The following is a 16,824-nucleotide window of genomic DNA, read 5'->3' on the forward strand; positions in this document are numbered from 1 at the left end:
GGTCTTTCTGACAGTTTTGTCATATTGTGATGATTACTGTGAATCAACATTTGCAATCGTCTTGGGCAAAACAAGTTTCTTTACATGCTAATATGAAGACTGAATCTGACATTTGGAAAACAGGACGGCATGAAAACCCCCAAAACCAGTATTAAATAGTCATTCTTGCTGAGGGAAATAATGCCATGTCTACACTTTCTGTATTATATGAAAGATAAATGTTTTCTAACATCCAAATAATCATTGGATGCAGTTAATAGTTAGTGGAATTGGCAAATAAAATCCATGGACGTAAAAGCGTAGTCGAATCGGAGAATCACTCATATACCTTGATGAGGTAGTCGTGTATAATGTGTGTGTGTACACCTTGGTGAGGTAGTCGTGTATAATGTGTGTGTGTGTGTGTGTGTGTGTGTGTGTGTGTGTGTGTGTGTGTGTGTGTGTGTGTGTGTGTGTGTGTGTTTGTGTGTGTGTGTTGTGCATATACCTTGGTGAGGTAGTCGTGTATGTTGAGCGTGGCCAGCTTGGTGAGGTGTCCGTTGAGGCCCAGGGCCATGAGGAAGCCGGCGTACTCGTTAGCCAGCTCCGCACTCTTGGGCTTGTTGTAGGCGATCCACGCAGACTCCACCTAGAGAGGGATTGGCTGTGTGAATGTAGCCTGATTATCATCGACTTTCAAATGTCTTCCGAGACTTGGTCTGACCAAGGGGACGGACGGGACACATAACGCCTCCTTAGGAGACCCAACTTGAGCACAAGTTTTTGCATTGAGTGGGCGTGTTTTGGTCCCTCTTGATTAAAATTGGATCCTCTTTGCTAGAGGTTTGGTGTCTTGATCAGGGGCACTTCAGCCATGGAGTGTGGTAAGGAGTGGGAGGGTGAGATTGCAACCTGCAACTCTCTGATCTACAGCTAATCTCCTTTAAGTGATACTGTACCATTTTTGGAAATAAACTTACTTTACACATCTCCTTGAGTTGAATGATTGAGTTTTACCTTCTCTCCTGTACTTTCAACCGTTCTCTGAGTATGCAAATTTTACCTGAGTCCTATGAGACCAGCTGGCGGCTGGAGTCATAGAGAACTCAATGTTAATTGCTAGCTTGGAGGTAAAAATGTACACTGCCATACTTGTGTGAATAGCAGGAAGTACAGGAGGAAGGTAGAACTCAATCATTTAACTCAAGGGGAGGTGTTATATGAGCTTATTTCTAAAAATGGTACAGTATCACTTTAACCACTAGGCCAAAACTAGGTCAAAACGCTCTACCTCCCTCACACACACACACACACACACACACACACACACACACACACACACACACACACACACACACACACACACACACACACACACACACACACACACACACACACACACACACACACACACACACACACACACACGGACATCCGGTCATCCTCCTAACAGAGAGGTTATTTATATATATATATATATTTTAGGGGCTTTTATGCCTTTATTTGATAGGACAGTCGAAGATGGTGACAGGAAGCAAATGGGACAGAGAGACAGGGGAGGATCGGGAAATTACCCCAGTCGAACCGGGGTAATTGGGTATGCAAGCCCAAATGTGGGGGGCTTAGGGCGCTGCGCCACAGCGCCCCCTGAGAGGTTCTGACTAAGTCTAACCTGCGAGGCGGGGCCGATCTTGAGGCCCGCCGCCACCCCGTTGTGGAAGCTGGCCCAGCTCGTCATGTTGGGGGGCACGTCGATGTTGCCACTGCTCAGGTCCACCATGGTGTTGCGGGGAGGAGCCCGACCTGAAGGAGACGAGGAGAGGAGAGGAGAGGAGAGGAGAGGAGAGGAGACACAGGAGAGAAGAGAGAAGAGAGAGGGGAGGAGAGGAGAGGAGAGAGAGGAGCAGAGAGAGAGGAGAGAGGAGAGGAGAGGAGAAGAGAAGAGAGAAGAGAGAAGGGAAGGGAGGAGCGAGAGGAGCAGAGAGAGAGGAGAGATAGAGGAGATGGGGGTGGAGAGGAGAAGAGAGGAGATGGGGAGATGAGAGGAGATGGGGGGAGAGGAAAGGGAAGGTGTCAATGATTGTTTGCTTCCCAATAAAGTGGGAGGAGTTCCCGTATTTGTGGGAACTCCGAAAGTACTTGCATTGACTCTTGACCTGACTGGTAGCAACGCTGAAGCTATTGCGTCACTAGGAGGGCACGGCCTGGCTAGTAAAAAGGAGGACCCTCAAAGTGTGGTGTTCATTTTGGAGGAGAGAAATTGGTACATTTGTATAATGAATTCTCTCACTCAAGCACTGGGTAGAGCAAAGTTGTGCTGGCCTGGTTCCTACCAGACCTCTGTGTGTGCGTGTGTGGCGCTGAAGCCCTCTGGTGGAACTCCAACACACACAGAGGTCTGGGAGACTGTAGCAAGATTCCATTTCTCCAGTCAAAAAATAATCTGAGAATGTATTGCTTCAAAGCAGAAAACTGAGTCACAGGACATATTATAGATACTACATTGATGCTTTAGAGATCAACAGAAAACGTTTTTGAAGGACTTGGTTGATATTGAAGCAATAAATGTCCCAATTATTTTTTGACTGGAGAAATGGAATCCCGCTACAGTCTCCCAGACCTACAGGTCGGGCAAGAGCCAGGCAAAAAGTTGTGTAACAGTGACTGTCCAATGTTGTGCTCTCCTCCCTCCTCTGGTCTTCTCATCCTGCTCTTCAATCATTGTGACTGGGCCGAGTAGAGGGGCCCCGAGCCAGTCCAAATCCGATCATGTGGCCTCCAGAGCAGACTTGTGTGCGTGGACACAGACACACGGCACAGACCTCATGAAAGCTCCGTTTTGTCTGAGTCGTTAACTACAAACAGTCCACGCGCTTGTCCTGCTCAGGACAGAAATATAACATTCAGGGAAGGCGACGGGGGATGAGGGGGTCACAGTCAAAGAGGTCAGTTGTTCCGGGCAAGAGGACAGGAACTATAGAATTTGGTCCCCATTACATTTTACAGTGAGTCCAATATGTATTTGATCCCTTGCTGATTTTGTTGGTTTCCCTACTAACAAAGACATGATCAGTCAATAAATGTTATGATAATATGTATTCTAATATGGAGAGACAGAATATCAAAAATAAAATCCAGAAATTAACTGAAGAGAATATATATTAATTTATTTCCATTTCATCGAGCAAAATAAGTATTTGATCCCCTGCAAACTGATTACAGTTCCGGGCCCACAGACCAGATGGGCACTTCCGATCAACTTGCCATCTGAATTAAAGACACCTGTACATACTAACATGCATAAAATACACATTGAATCAGCAGAATCAGTCCATAGTATGAGTGAATCAGTCACACTCCAACCTCACCAGCATGAGAAAGACCAAAGAGTGGTCAAATGATATCAGGGACACGATTTTAGACCTGAACAAAGATTAAATGGGCTGCAAAGCCACAAGAAAGAGACTGGGTATTAATGACCCAGCTGTTGATGCATTTCTTCCAAAATGTGAGGAATACAAAATGACTATCCATCAGCCTGTCTGGGGTTCTATACAAGATTTGACCTTTTGTAGGGATTTGATAATCATGAGAACTGAAAGAAATCACCCTAGAGCTGTACGGGATGAATTAGGCAATGATATCAAAGCCACTGGGACCAAATTCACAAAGAAAACTACTGGTAGCACTTAATGCCACAGAGATTTAAAATCCTGTAGTGCACACATGGTACCTCTACATCAGAAGGAACCTGTGCAGTCCCACAACGGACATCAAACTGGTTTAGGATATGATACGGAGGTGCTGTAGTCAGATGAAACCAAAATCAAGCTATTTGGCATTATCACAATTCAATGTGTTTTGAGAAAGAGTACTGCTGTCTATGATCCCAAGAACACCCTCCTCACCATCATGCATGAAAGTGGTATCATTATGGTTTGAGGGTGTTTGTCTGGCCAAGGCACAGGACAACTTCACATCGTCAACGAATGGATGGAGGGACACATGTAATGTGCAAGCCTGAGTGCAAACGTCCTTCCCTCCACCACTACACTGAAGAATGGGCCATTTTTGGATCTCCCAACATGACAATAATATACAACATACAGTCAACATACAATCAAAGTAACAAAGGAGTGGCTCAATAAGAAGCATATTAAAGTCTTGAAGTGGCCTAGACAGTCTCCAAATATCAACCCATATAGTAATTCTATGGAGAGAACTGAACCTCTCATTTGCCAAGCTACAGCCACAAACTATTAATGTTTTAGAGATAATGTGCAAAGAGAAATGGGCAAAAATAGTTTCTACTATATGCACAAACATTGTCTTCAACTAAAAGAAGCACCGGACGTCAGTGCTAGACAACTAGGGCTTTGCCACAAAGCACTTTATCTTCTTTAGCTAGAGGGGTCAAATACTTATTTGCCTAAATTAAATACAAATAAATTAAAATATATTAATTTAAGTTATTTTCTGGAATTTCTTTTTGATATTCTGTCTCTCCATGTTTGAATACATATTATCATACATTTATAGACTGATCGGCAAAATCAGCAAGGGATCAAATGCATTATATTGGACTCACTGTATGTATTGGGGTGGGGGGCCCTTTCACAAGACTTTGTCCCAGGCTCAGTAAAAGTTATCAGCGCCCCTGATTAACATCCACAGTTGTGTGCCCCCCTCACCACCAACACCAGCATCACCCCCGTCTCCTCACTGTACCTCCAGACCAGCAGCGTAATTACAGGCGGGGCCCCTGGCCGTGAGGAATGCTCAGCCCACTCACAAGGTGCTTTCATGTGGGCCGCTTTGGGAGCCGGGACCCAGAGGGGGCAGAGAGCGTTTGCATGAAAGACACAGAAAAACCACAGACCAATGGCATTGCTCTGGAGGTAGGGAGGGATACAATGATTCTCTCTCTCTCTATCTCTCTGAGGAGACTTTGTGTCTTTCTAAATGCACCATGGACACTGTGACGCTGCGGCAAAAGTATGGCCTGTATTCTTAGTCACCACACATTACTTAACAGGGCACAGAACCTAAGGACCGCTATGAGGCACGCATAACACAATGTGGGAAAAGGAACATGAACACAAACGGCAAGCAGGCGCTGAATCTGATCATCTTCAATTCATTTAATGATTTTAAAACTTCTGGGATTTTTTTGGGCCGTTCATATGGAAGTTGTAAAGAACAATAGTGACACGACAGAAGATTGATGAGTGGGCATGAAATGGGTAATGGGTGTCTTTGTGGGATGCTAGATCAGGTCTAGGATCGGCTGTGGACTAATGATTAGAGAGCTGGTGCTGGTACTGAAAGGTTGCGAGTTCAAATACCATCCATGGCTGAGGTGACGTTCAGCAAGTCACCTAACTCAAGATTGTTCAAGAGACTGTGTCCAATATCATGTACCTAAATAACTACAGTATGCTGCTTAATAGGGGTGCAACGGATCAGAAATCTCACGGTTCGGATCGTTCCTCGGATCAGAGCCCACGGATCGGATCATTTTTCGGATCAGCAAAAAAAAAAAAAAAAACTTTTTTTTTTTTTTTTTTTAATTGTTAACTAAATAAAACATAAATAATAATAAATAAACATAAGCTGTGTCTTTGTTAGGGGTGGGCATAGATAATTTTTTGAATGTAGATTAATCTCATTGCAATTATGAAATTAATCTAGATTAATCTATATCAAAATGTCTAATTGAGAATATGCACACTACCAAAATAATGGCTTAAAGTCTTGTGACCTACTGACAGATGGCGCATAGACCAGAACTCATGTCCTTAATTGTATCAATCTTTTATTGAAACACAATTGCCTCAGCGGTTCAGCATTTCTGAGAGAGAGAGAGAGAGAGAGAGAGAGAGAGAGAGAGAGAGAGAGAGAGACAGAGAGAGAGAGAGAGAGAGAGAGAGAGAGAGAGAGAGAGAGAGAGAGAGAGAGAGAGAGAGAGAGAGAGAATCGGCATTGACTGTTAAAAAGGGCAGCGGCTGCTTTAAGAAGGCGGAGACTCTGCAGGGACATCAGAGCGCACAGAAAGTCTAACCAGATGATTTAACCTGCTCGCTGTCCTGAGAATGTCAGGAGTCACAACACAAAATGAATTCAGTTTGCCAAAGTTTTATATCACACGCGACAATCGCGGTACGTTACATGAGCATATCTCACTGCGTCGCAAATGCGCTGAACTCAACCGATCGCAACACAAACTTAGCGAGAGTAGTTCTAGACATTGACAGTTCGAGTTTGACAGTCAGTCTTCAAAATGCATGTACAGTAGGCTATCGCACGGAATGTTTAGCAACTATGGCACAGGCAAGATTTCGGGAACAGTTTGTGTTGTTGTTTGTGTTCCATGCAGACGTCCCAAACGACTAGATTGAACATGCGCACAATTTCATAAATCAATCCGCGGACCATGTGTGTGCCGAACCGAAATGATTGGTCCGAACGGACCACGGATCAATGATGATCCGTTGCGCCACTACTGCTTAAAACAACAGTGACAGCGCAGTGGTAGTGGTGTAATGTAATGTAACATAACGTTTCTCCATTCATGGTACAGTCCTACATTCACGGTCCAGTCCTATAAACAGCCTTGGCCACCACTACATTTCCATAAGATCTGAGGCTTTTCATGCACGTTTTTCACTATTTGAATAAGAAGCAGGAAAAAAGGTTAACCTCTCACATAAACTCTCCCCTGTGTTTACTCAGCTGTGTGCTGCATGTATGTTTTGGTTTGACCACATTTCCGTGAGCACAGGTGCACCGATGCAAATTAACTCAAAGGATAGAGAACGACAGAGCCATGACAGTAAGAGTTCAGCCGATCCCATTGGCCTTAATATTCATTTTTACACAGCAATGGCAGCTCATTGAGCTTTTTTTACACATAGATCGTCATTGATATAGTTCCACTAGTTCCAGGAAGTGGATGTAGAACACTGACAGAAAGTGTGGCAAAGGTAAATGTAATTTGTTTCTACATCAATTCTGTTTCTTATGTAATAGTTCTGTGTTAGCTCTAGGCAGCGGCTGTCGACTGTCTGAATCTACGCGAACCATGTCACCAACCTCAGTTGTCACAACTCTGAATTCCATGGCTCTGGTGAGCCAGTGATTGAGTGTCATGTCATGTGGGCACAGGCAGTAGGTGTAATGGTCATGGAGTTGGTCTTGAACATTCTACATTCATTATGACTGGGAATATACAGGTACTCTTTCCATACATTTAAAATGTGGATCTTCTCTGTGTCCGCCACCAATTAAATTACTAGAAAAATTCTTGTTAGCTGTATAGGTGTATGAACTTTGGTCAACTCCGTAAATATTCGTTCAAATTTGGGAATGGGCGGCATAGTTGCAATGAGCAGCACAGCTGCAATGCCTACTCTGACCACCATCCTCTATACCAGTGTTTCCCAACCAGGGGTACGTGTACCATTAGGGGTACGCGAGCACACCTCAGGGGGTATGCGGAAAAATTTAATAATAGCATACATATTGAGTGTAGTCACATTGGGATAGAGGAACAGAGCATGTGTGAGGGCGAAGGGGTACTCATCATATGACAAAATGGCTTAGGGGGTACGCAGGACAAAAAAGATTGGGAAACACTGCTCTATACTCTATCATGAAGCCATGCGAGCACAGGCGGTAGACGTACCGGTGAGGTTGAGTTTGGGCACGGGCAGGGGCTCGGTGGGCACAGGACGGTAGGAGAAGAGCGTGAAGAGGCCGCGGCCAACGGGCAGCGCCATGGTGCGTTGGCATAGCAACAGGAGCCTGTGAGGAGAGAGGACAAAACAAGATCGTGTGACCTACAATGCGCAGCCATGGTGCACTCGCAAAACATCAGTTGCTGCGAATTGCACAGAAGACGTTGATAGGCTCATGTTGACCCTGCCCATTAGGGGTGTAAATCACAGCCTCAATGACGATACGATTCAATATCGATGTCTAATTATTCGACGCGATGCAATTTGATTATTTTCGATACTTAACCCTCTAGCTACCAGAATTTTTTTTGAATAGGTCGGAATTCTACCAGGAATTCTAAGGAAAAATCGACATTTTGGTCATATTTTAAATAATGTCAAATAAGTTGAAAAGAAATGAAAAGTGTCAATTACAAATTACTTTCATATTAAAGTAGAGAAAACACACTTTCAAATGGTATATCATTTATGGATAATTAATTTTTCAGTATTCCCATAGAGTGCCTTTGATGTGGATTAAATGATAAAAATGTGATAAAATCTGATATTATCTAGGCCTATCTATCTATATATCTATACATTTAGGCCTATCTATCTATCTATCTATAGATCTCTCTATCCATCTATCTATCTATCCTTCCGTCTATCCATCCATCCATCCAGGGTCAAAGTTGAACAATGAACATGTGACGACAACAAATGTCGTTCACCCAAAAGTCCTGTTTTCAAGCGGTTTCAAGCGGTATAACTGTAATGGACTACACTAGCTAATAATGGTTGAACTAAACCATGCCAAAGACGTGTAAGGATAACCGTAGAAGTGTCCGCGATAGCAGACAGGACATGAATGGAGCATAAGGAAGTTTTCTCCCAATTTGGCACAGGTAAGACGCGCCAGGCATCACCGACTAACACGGAATTGAAGTGCTACAAACACCACGTTGGTAGGCTATTATTGGAAGTTAGCATTCAACTCAACGTCTTCACGCACATTTTTATGAAGGACAACGTGGAGTAGTAACAGTCCTTGACTGCTTTGCCAAAGCTGACACGCAAAATGAGTAGCCTCATGCTGCGCTTCCTTCAAACGATGCGCCTGTGTTACGCAGAGCTGTCGCTGTTCGTTGTTCCAGGAAACTAAGGTAGTTGGATAGCCTACCAACATATGGTTTGACTCTGAAAACACATCGAAGACAGTTTACATTTTTAATATGTAGCATGTACACATCGGCTGGACAGTTGTGTTTGCTATTTAGGACCATGGCAGAACTCATCACAGTTGAACACCATCTCATAAGCCTAATAAAACAACATGATCTAAAAATAGCCTAAATAGTCATAAACATGTGCTGTTGACCGTGAAAATAGATCGAAGAGGGTTGGAAGTTTTCATATTTAGTGTATATTGGTTGCAGAAACAGAATGGTTGTGTTTGTAGCCATCCAATCTCGGACGGCCGTCATTTGAATTGACAGCAGATTGCCAAATCGCATAAAGCGGCGCATCTCGTAATAAAATCTAAAATACTGAAAAATAATATAATATAAACGTATAGTTTTTATACTTAAAGTATATCGAGGAGGGTCTGTAATATTGAGCTAAAGTGTTTGAAAGCTGGAAAAACTGCATGATGACGGCCGTTCAGCCGTATTTTCATGTGAAAATATTCCGGCCGGCCGCGGCCGTTCTGGTACAGATCCAGCCGGACGTTCACGGCCGTTATGGTAGCTAGAGGGTTAAGAATGCCCCACGGTACGATACAATTCAATTAGACTTTTTTCCAATTACTTTTCCTAGAGCTAGGGTATTGGGCAGGGGCCATCAATTCGATTATTTACTTAAGAATGCCCCATGATACGATGCGATTTGATTCAACCGTCAGATTATATTGCGATATATCGATGCATTTTGATTATCATTTACACCCCTACTGCCCATTAAACTACCTGTATAGCCAAATGGATCTCTGCCAGTCTATGACGGTCTTGTACCAGCCAGGCACAACACTGAGCGATCATGATTCGACAAAAAGTAAATAAGATAAGATAATGCATTCACTTGGAAGGAAGGCAGAGGAGTCATTCAAGGATTGTCATTCAAAGACTGAGGAGTCATTGAAGGACTCATTCAAGCAAAAAAACAAAACAAAAAAACAATTACATTCACACAACTTAATCTACCAGATCTGTTAATGCACGATGACATAGTTGATTTTGTGGCGTAGACAATGCTGAGTGGGCCAAGATAGATAGACAGACACGGACTGAATCACTGACTCATTCTTACCACGGAGCATCAGACCTCAGCGATGGATGAATGCGTCAACTGTCTGAAAGACACGACATCTCTCTATCTATGCATACCTCATCTTACCCTCATAGCACTTTTACTTTCTCAAATTTTGCACGCTCTCCCTCTCTCTCTGCCTCTAACATTTGACGTTTGCGGTCAGTGCACTTCGTGTGGTGACTGACTACAGCGTGACTATGGGAAAGTGCAGCCTTGTGTGAGTTGAGTGTGCGAGTGAGAGTATGTGGGAATGCATGAAGTCACTCGGGCCTGACTGTGTGCTCTGACTTCTGCTTTTGCATGCAATGCGTTTACGACTGACTGTCGTTCTGTATGGGTGCTTGTCTGCTTGGAAGAGGCCTATTCTAGGCGTTTGTGTGAATGAGCTGAAGTGCATGTGTGGGTGAATTCTTACTGTCGTATATGTACCAGTGCTCTGATACTGTCTCATCTCTGAGATTGAATGATAATTTGCTCATAGGTTATAAATAAATAGTTTAGAATGAAATAATTAGAATGAAACTATTTTAAATAAGAAAAACATAACCAGTAACTAGAATCTTGCAGTCGTCACTATTTAATAGCATCCTTGGTGGGCACCTCAGAAGCTTCTGGAGGGCTACCTGGCACCCGCGGGCACCAAACTGTTGGCGCCTGCTCCACACCCACTTACTTGCACTTGCGCTCCTTCTCCTCAAGGCTAGTGACTCTAATACAATTCTAATTGTGATCGCGGTGTGTGTCTCACTTGTTTTGCTTCTCTTTGGTGTGTGTGTGTGTGTGTGTGTCACTTTTTCTCCTTCTCTTGGGTGTGCATGTGCCGTACTTGTTCTCTTTCTCCTTGATATACTCGTGGTCAGTGTGTGTGTGTGTGTGTGTGTGTGTGTGTGTGTGTGTGTGTGTGTGTGTGTGAGAGTGTGTGAGAGTGTGTGAGAGTGTGTTTGTGTTTGTCTTCAGGCGGATTCATAGTTAACGCAACTGGCGCTAACCTCATTCATACCTCCCTAGCGACGATGGCGTGCGCTCAAAATGTCGTCACACGCCCTCCGCAAGCTGCCGCGGCGTGAGGTCGTGCACCCCACATTTTTTGTAACTTGGCGTGCGCCACCAGCGACCATGCAGGTAGGCAGACAAAGCAGGAGTTGCAAAGAGATATAGGCTACAGCTTCTGTAGCCTACTACAGAATGGACCCTGCATCATTTTGAGGATAATAAATGTCGAGTTATTTTATCTTCTCCCTTAAATGTTGTTCAGTGAAACCAATTGTTTACTTGGTTCAGTAGGCTATACGTTGTGTTTGGCGATCTATTTATAAATTCTGCAGCCAGAACAATGCTCTCTCATGGTCTTGGAATGATCTGGCGATGTAGGCTACAACAAAAATCTATGTTTTATTGTGATAAGTCATAAGTCAGACGTTCAGTAGCCCTACAGCAGCCGTGTTTGGCTTTCTATTTTAGATATCTACAACAGCTGCATCTGATTCTGCCGCCGATTTCTGCTGTTTCTCTCATGAACAGCAGAGGGCACACTTCCGAAAATGCAAGCAAACGCCTGTAAATGGCGCTTTTGACCATGAATGGTCTGCCATATTTTAATGGTTCTCACACCAAATGCGCCAAATTACGCACGTTAAGTATGCAGAGCCCTTTACTTGTCCTCCTCTTTGATGTATGTGTGTGTGTGTGTGTGTGTGTGTGTGTGTGTGTGTGTGTGTGTGTGTGTGTGTGTGTGTGTGTGCGTGTGCGTGTGCGTGTGCGTGTGCGTGTGCGTGTGCGTGTGCGTGTGTGTGTGTGTGTGTGTGTCTTACTTGTTCTCCTTCTCCTCGATGTACTCGTGGTCGCTGACCTCTGGCAGCTGGGCCACGTTGACACGTACAGGTCTCGAGCTCTGTAGCAGACGCCTCACCTAGGGGAGAGAACATCACATTAGATTACATTACATTACAGACGCCTCACCTAGGGGAGAGAACATCACATTAGATTACATTACATTACAGACGCCTCTGTGTATTACACATCACATTAGATTACATTACATTACAGACGCCTCACCTAGGGGAGAGAACATCACATTAGATTACATTACATTACAGACGCCTCTGTGTATTACACGCCTCACCTAGGGGAGAGAACATCACATTAGATTACATTACATCGCATTACATTACATTACAGACGCCTCAACTGGAGAATGTTACATTACATTACAGACGCCTAACCTGAAGAGAGAGGCACATTACATTACATTACATTACATTACATTACACTACATGACATTGCATCACATTACATTACAGACACCTCACCTGGGGGAGAATGTTACATTAGATTACATTACATCACATTACATTACAGACGCCTCACCTGGGGGAGAATGTTACATTAGATTACATTTCAGACGCCTAACCTGAAGAGAATGCCACATTACATCACATTACATTACAGAAGCCTTACCTTGGGGGAGAATGTTACATTACATTACATTACATTACACTACACTTGACAGACACCTCACCTGAGGGAGAATGTTACATGTGGCCGTACCTCCTGTATGCGCAGGTCCTGGCTCCAGATGAGGGCGGTGACCTCGGGTGACAGATCCGACATGCCGTCCTCCTCCTCCTCTGCCGTCTCGCTCGCCACCCCCGGGGACTCCCGCACCAGCCCACCCAGGTCCACCGTCTACACACACATGGACACACACACACGGACACACATGGACACACATGGACACACATGGACACACATGGACACACATGGACACACACACACACACACACACACACACACACACACACACACACACACACACACACACACACACACACACACAATTATCATGACTATAACTCCCACACCAGCCCACCCAGTTCCACTGTCTATACGTATGCACACGCGTGTACACGCATGCACGCACGCACGCGGACACTGAATATAACTCTCACACCAGCCTACCCCGGTCCACTGTCTTAGCATGCACGCACGCACACGCATATTTTCATGACTATAACTCCCACACTAGTCACTCATGTCCACCGTCTATACGCATGAATGTCCACACGCATGCACGCACACACACACACATTATTATTATGATCATGACTATAACTCCTGCACCAGGCCTGTCCACCCAGGGCCACAGTCCATACACACTTGCACACACATATAATTAGTATATCACTTATAATATTTTTTATTATAGTTCATCATACGATCATCATCTGCATTTGGATCGACAGACAGACTTGCATGACGGCCACCCTGAGGGGGTATCATCAAAGATTCTCTGTTCTAATGCATTAAGAACGTCTCTGGTATCATGCGTCTGACGGCCCGGGTCCCGCGTCACCTTCCGCATTTCACTTCTGTATTTGGACTGGCTCACATTTAAAGAAGATCACACCACAGCCCAAAACCTAATTCAGTATCAGGGCACAGTCCAAAACCTTATTTAGTATAACGGCACAGTCCAAAACCTTATTCAGTAGAAACAGCATCTGCTCAATGGATGTTCTAAGGATAAACATCAAAAGCAGTGCTTTCATTTTCATCTCTCTTCCCCTCACTTACACGCATACACGCGTGCACCCATGCACACACACGCGCACCCATGCACACACACACGCACCCATGCACGCACGCACTCACACACACGCGCACACACATGCACGCAAGCCCTTCTATCTAAAAAGTAAGTGAGAAGAAAGGAAGTCTTTTCTATCCACTTATCTATTCATCCGCAGCTAGTAAAACACTAGCTGACAGATATACTGTAGTGCCCACAGGCCCTACAGAGGCCATAAACCGCAGACAAACAAAAGCAGACACAGTAAACACACAAAAAGCAAAGACAAGAAGGGACACAGATTATTTAGGACAATGTTGACGTGGACTTGACGTCACCATTTCAAACGCATGGCTATGAGCGACTGGTGGCTTGCGGAAGGTTAAATGACCAAGTTTGTTGGAACTTGGAACTTCCTGTTTCCACTGTAGACTGGCTGTATGGACAAAATAATGACCTTTGAAAAAACAAGCCCAGTACAAAACGCTCTACTGCAATCCATCTGTAACATTGTGGCCATAGTTCCATTGTCTTTACTCACCAGACAAAACATTTTCATTGATTTACATTTTAATTTTAATTTACATTTAATTTTTTGCAACAGCAAATTGTGAGCCCCTATGCACAATCAACTCCAATGGACCCCCCCACGGCCACATACCTAAAAGAATCAGACACTGCGTGGGCGCTCTATATCCATGGGGCCCTGGTGACTCAGTCACACTTTACACCCCTGTATGACACCCCTGATTCAGACCGTTTTCAACTTGTTGCAGCTCCACCTAGAGGTGGAGAGAAACACTTCTGTTTTCTGTAAAGCTTCCTGACAGACAGCTTTCTGAGTGGGGATACCGCATCCCTGCAGCAACTGTTATATGTGACATCACTTCCCTTGTGAGACCTGGCGGTGGCAAAAGAAAGCTTTTGAAAATCAAGACAGCCATTACAGGAAGCCATACATGGCTTTCAATTAGGCCAATAAATCAAAAAGGTAGATGATTTATTGGGAGGGAAAAAAAGACAACGTAAAATGTGTAATTCATCGCCACCTAAAGCCACTTGCTGCCTCACTAGGGCTTAAGGAGTAGGCATTGAGAGACAATAATATACACAGTGTACCTGTATTATCTGAATATTAGAGGTGTTCAGCCAACGCTTGCTTTCCACGAAAATATATATATACTGTTTATACACAGTCAGGGCTCTACATTAACACCAGCCAACCGGCCAAATGCTGGTTAAATTTCAGTTTGGCTGGTAGAAAAGACCAACTTACTAGCCACTGACTCATTAGTGAGTGTGTATTTGGCTAGTAATTTGAATATTGTAGATGTTAAGCCACTGCTTCTTTTCCTCACACACACTTCATCTCCACTACAGCTCCCACTTGTGGAAGTCCAGCCAATTCGTATTTTGTCACACACACGCACATGTTCAGCCAGAGCCTTTTTTCTCACACAAACACACACACGTGTGCGCGCGCACAAAAACACACGCACGCACGCACACCCACACACACGCACACACACACACCTTGAAGATGTCCAGCAAGTACTTCCTTTCACTCACACTCACACTCACACGTACACACACACACGTACACACAAACACACACACGTACACGTATACGTACACGTACACACACACGTACACGTACACGTACACATACACGTACACACACACACACACACACACACACACACACACACACACACACACACTTAATCTCCATCCCACTCACCGACTTGCCCTTGGCCAGGGCCACCTTGTGAGCCTGTTTGATCAGATCCTGTCGGCCAATCAGGGCACAGATGTCTTCGGACCACTCAGAGCATGGGTGCTCACGGCACTGGTAGATGGCCTCCCGGATGGGCAGCGCCGCCCCGAACGGAACTGACTCCAGATCCTTTAGCGTGAAACCTGTAAAATGACAAGATCAAAGAATGCACAAGAATAAGCAAAAAATATACGCACACCACAATAGGCTCCCTTGTCGTGATTTAATGAAAAACTTTGCACAAGTAACGTTTCGACCCGACGAAGACCTTGCAGGTCCTAATGTTGTGCCACGTTTTTCAAATCAAGGGAGCTTTAGTGATGTGCGGATATGTTTTCCTTTTTTAAATGATAAGATACACCCATTTCTATTTTTCATGTTACGCACTTATGATGTCTTAAGGATCGCAACACGTTTGTGGACATGGTGGTTGAATAAAGGGACTGAGAATAAGTGTGGTTTTCTACATTTAAAAGTGCACAGTTCCCTTTTACACGCACCCAAAGTTGTTTTTTAATCACTGCTAAATCATTAAAATGGCCACTCGTCAGATTTTGGATTAACATTATGGACAGATCAGTAATATGCAAAATAACACCATGGAGAGGAGGGCGAGCACTGACAAAAGCCAAAGGCTTAAAACAACTGCTCTGTTACTGCTCTGATGAACACTGAAAAGAGATGCAATTCCTATAACAAAGCAGTGTGCGAGCCATAAAACTCAACTCTGCATTGAAAACATCCATGTTAACACTTTCCAAATCAGAATTAATTTCATTCTGAATTTAACTTTATTCCGAATGAAGTGGGTGGTTTATTCTTCTTTTAATTACGAATAAATGTATTCCTCTGCCATATAAAGGAATGAGCAATGAGTGAAACCTACTGTTACATAGGTAACTGTAAAAATACCTCCATGTGAGTCCTACAGTAGTACTAAAAGTACTTATTCACATCATGTACAAAGACCACGTCATTTTACTAGCATTGTGGGGGAGACAAAACTTTCTGCGTAATTGCCATTATCTCCTTGCTGGGAAAGCCACGGGAAGTTTTGAAAGTTAATTACAATTTCAATTGCAATGTAAAAGGCATATCAGTGCTATAATTGGCTCGTCAGCAGGAGAGATGCATCCCATCTTCCACGTCAGGCAGGAAGAGTGTGTGTGTGTGTGTGTGTGTGTGTGTGTACGCGCGTATGTGTGTGTACGCGTGTGTACGCGTGTGTGTGTGTGTGTGTGTGTGTGTGTGTGTGTGTGTGTGTGTGTGTGTGTGTGTGTGTGTGTGTGTGTGTGTGTGTGTGTGTGTGTGTGTGTGTACGCGCGTGTGTGTGTGTGGTACTGTACCTGCAGAGGTGAGCCACTCCATTAGCTTCTCAGCCAGGTTACCTTGCTGCGGCGCCTCAAAGCTCACCATGCTCTCCCTGATGAGTAACACACACAGAGACAGGAAGAAGGACAGGAGCAGGAGGAGGA

At 44.2% G+C, this 16,824-nt stretch overlaps 1 protein-coding gene across 5 annotated transcripts in view; it reads right to left on the reverse strand.

Moving 5' to 3' along the window:
• The window catches only part of anapc1 (anaphase promoting complex subunit 1), a 94,624-nt gene that overhangs the window by 42,737 nt on the left and 35,063 nt on the right, over positions 1–16,824 (reverse strand). For all 5 annotated transcript variants that reach the window (XM_063191943.1, XM_063191941.1, XM_063191942.1 and 2 more), the window contains 7 exons: positions 16,696–16,772; positions 15,314–15,492; positions 12,552–12,689; positions 11,816–11,913; positions 7,664–7,782; positions 1,652–1,782; positions 488–628 (listed from right to left, as the gene is read on the reverse strand). In XM_063191943.1, coding sequence (XP_063048013.1) covers positions 488–628; positions 1,652–1,782; positions 7,664–7,782; positions 11,816–11,913; positions 12,552–12,689; positions 15,314–15,492; positions 16,696–16,772 — 883 coding nt within the window. The remainder of the gene's footprint in view (positions 1–487; positions 629–1,651; positions 1,783–7,663; positions 7,783–11,815; positions 11,914–12,551; positions 12,690–15,313; positions 15,493–16,695; positions 16,773–16,824) is intronic.

The sequence above is a fragment of the Engraulis encrasicolus genome, chromosome 24 (assembly GCF_034702125.1).
Source record: "Engraulis encrasicolus isolate BLACKSEA-1 chromosome 24, IST_EnEncr_1.0, whole genome shotgun sequence".
Taxonomy (NCBI): domain Eukaryota; kingdom Metazoa; phylum Chordata; class Actinopteri; order Clupeiformes; family Engraulidae; genus Engraulis; species Engraulis encrasicolus.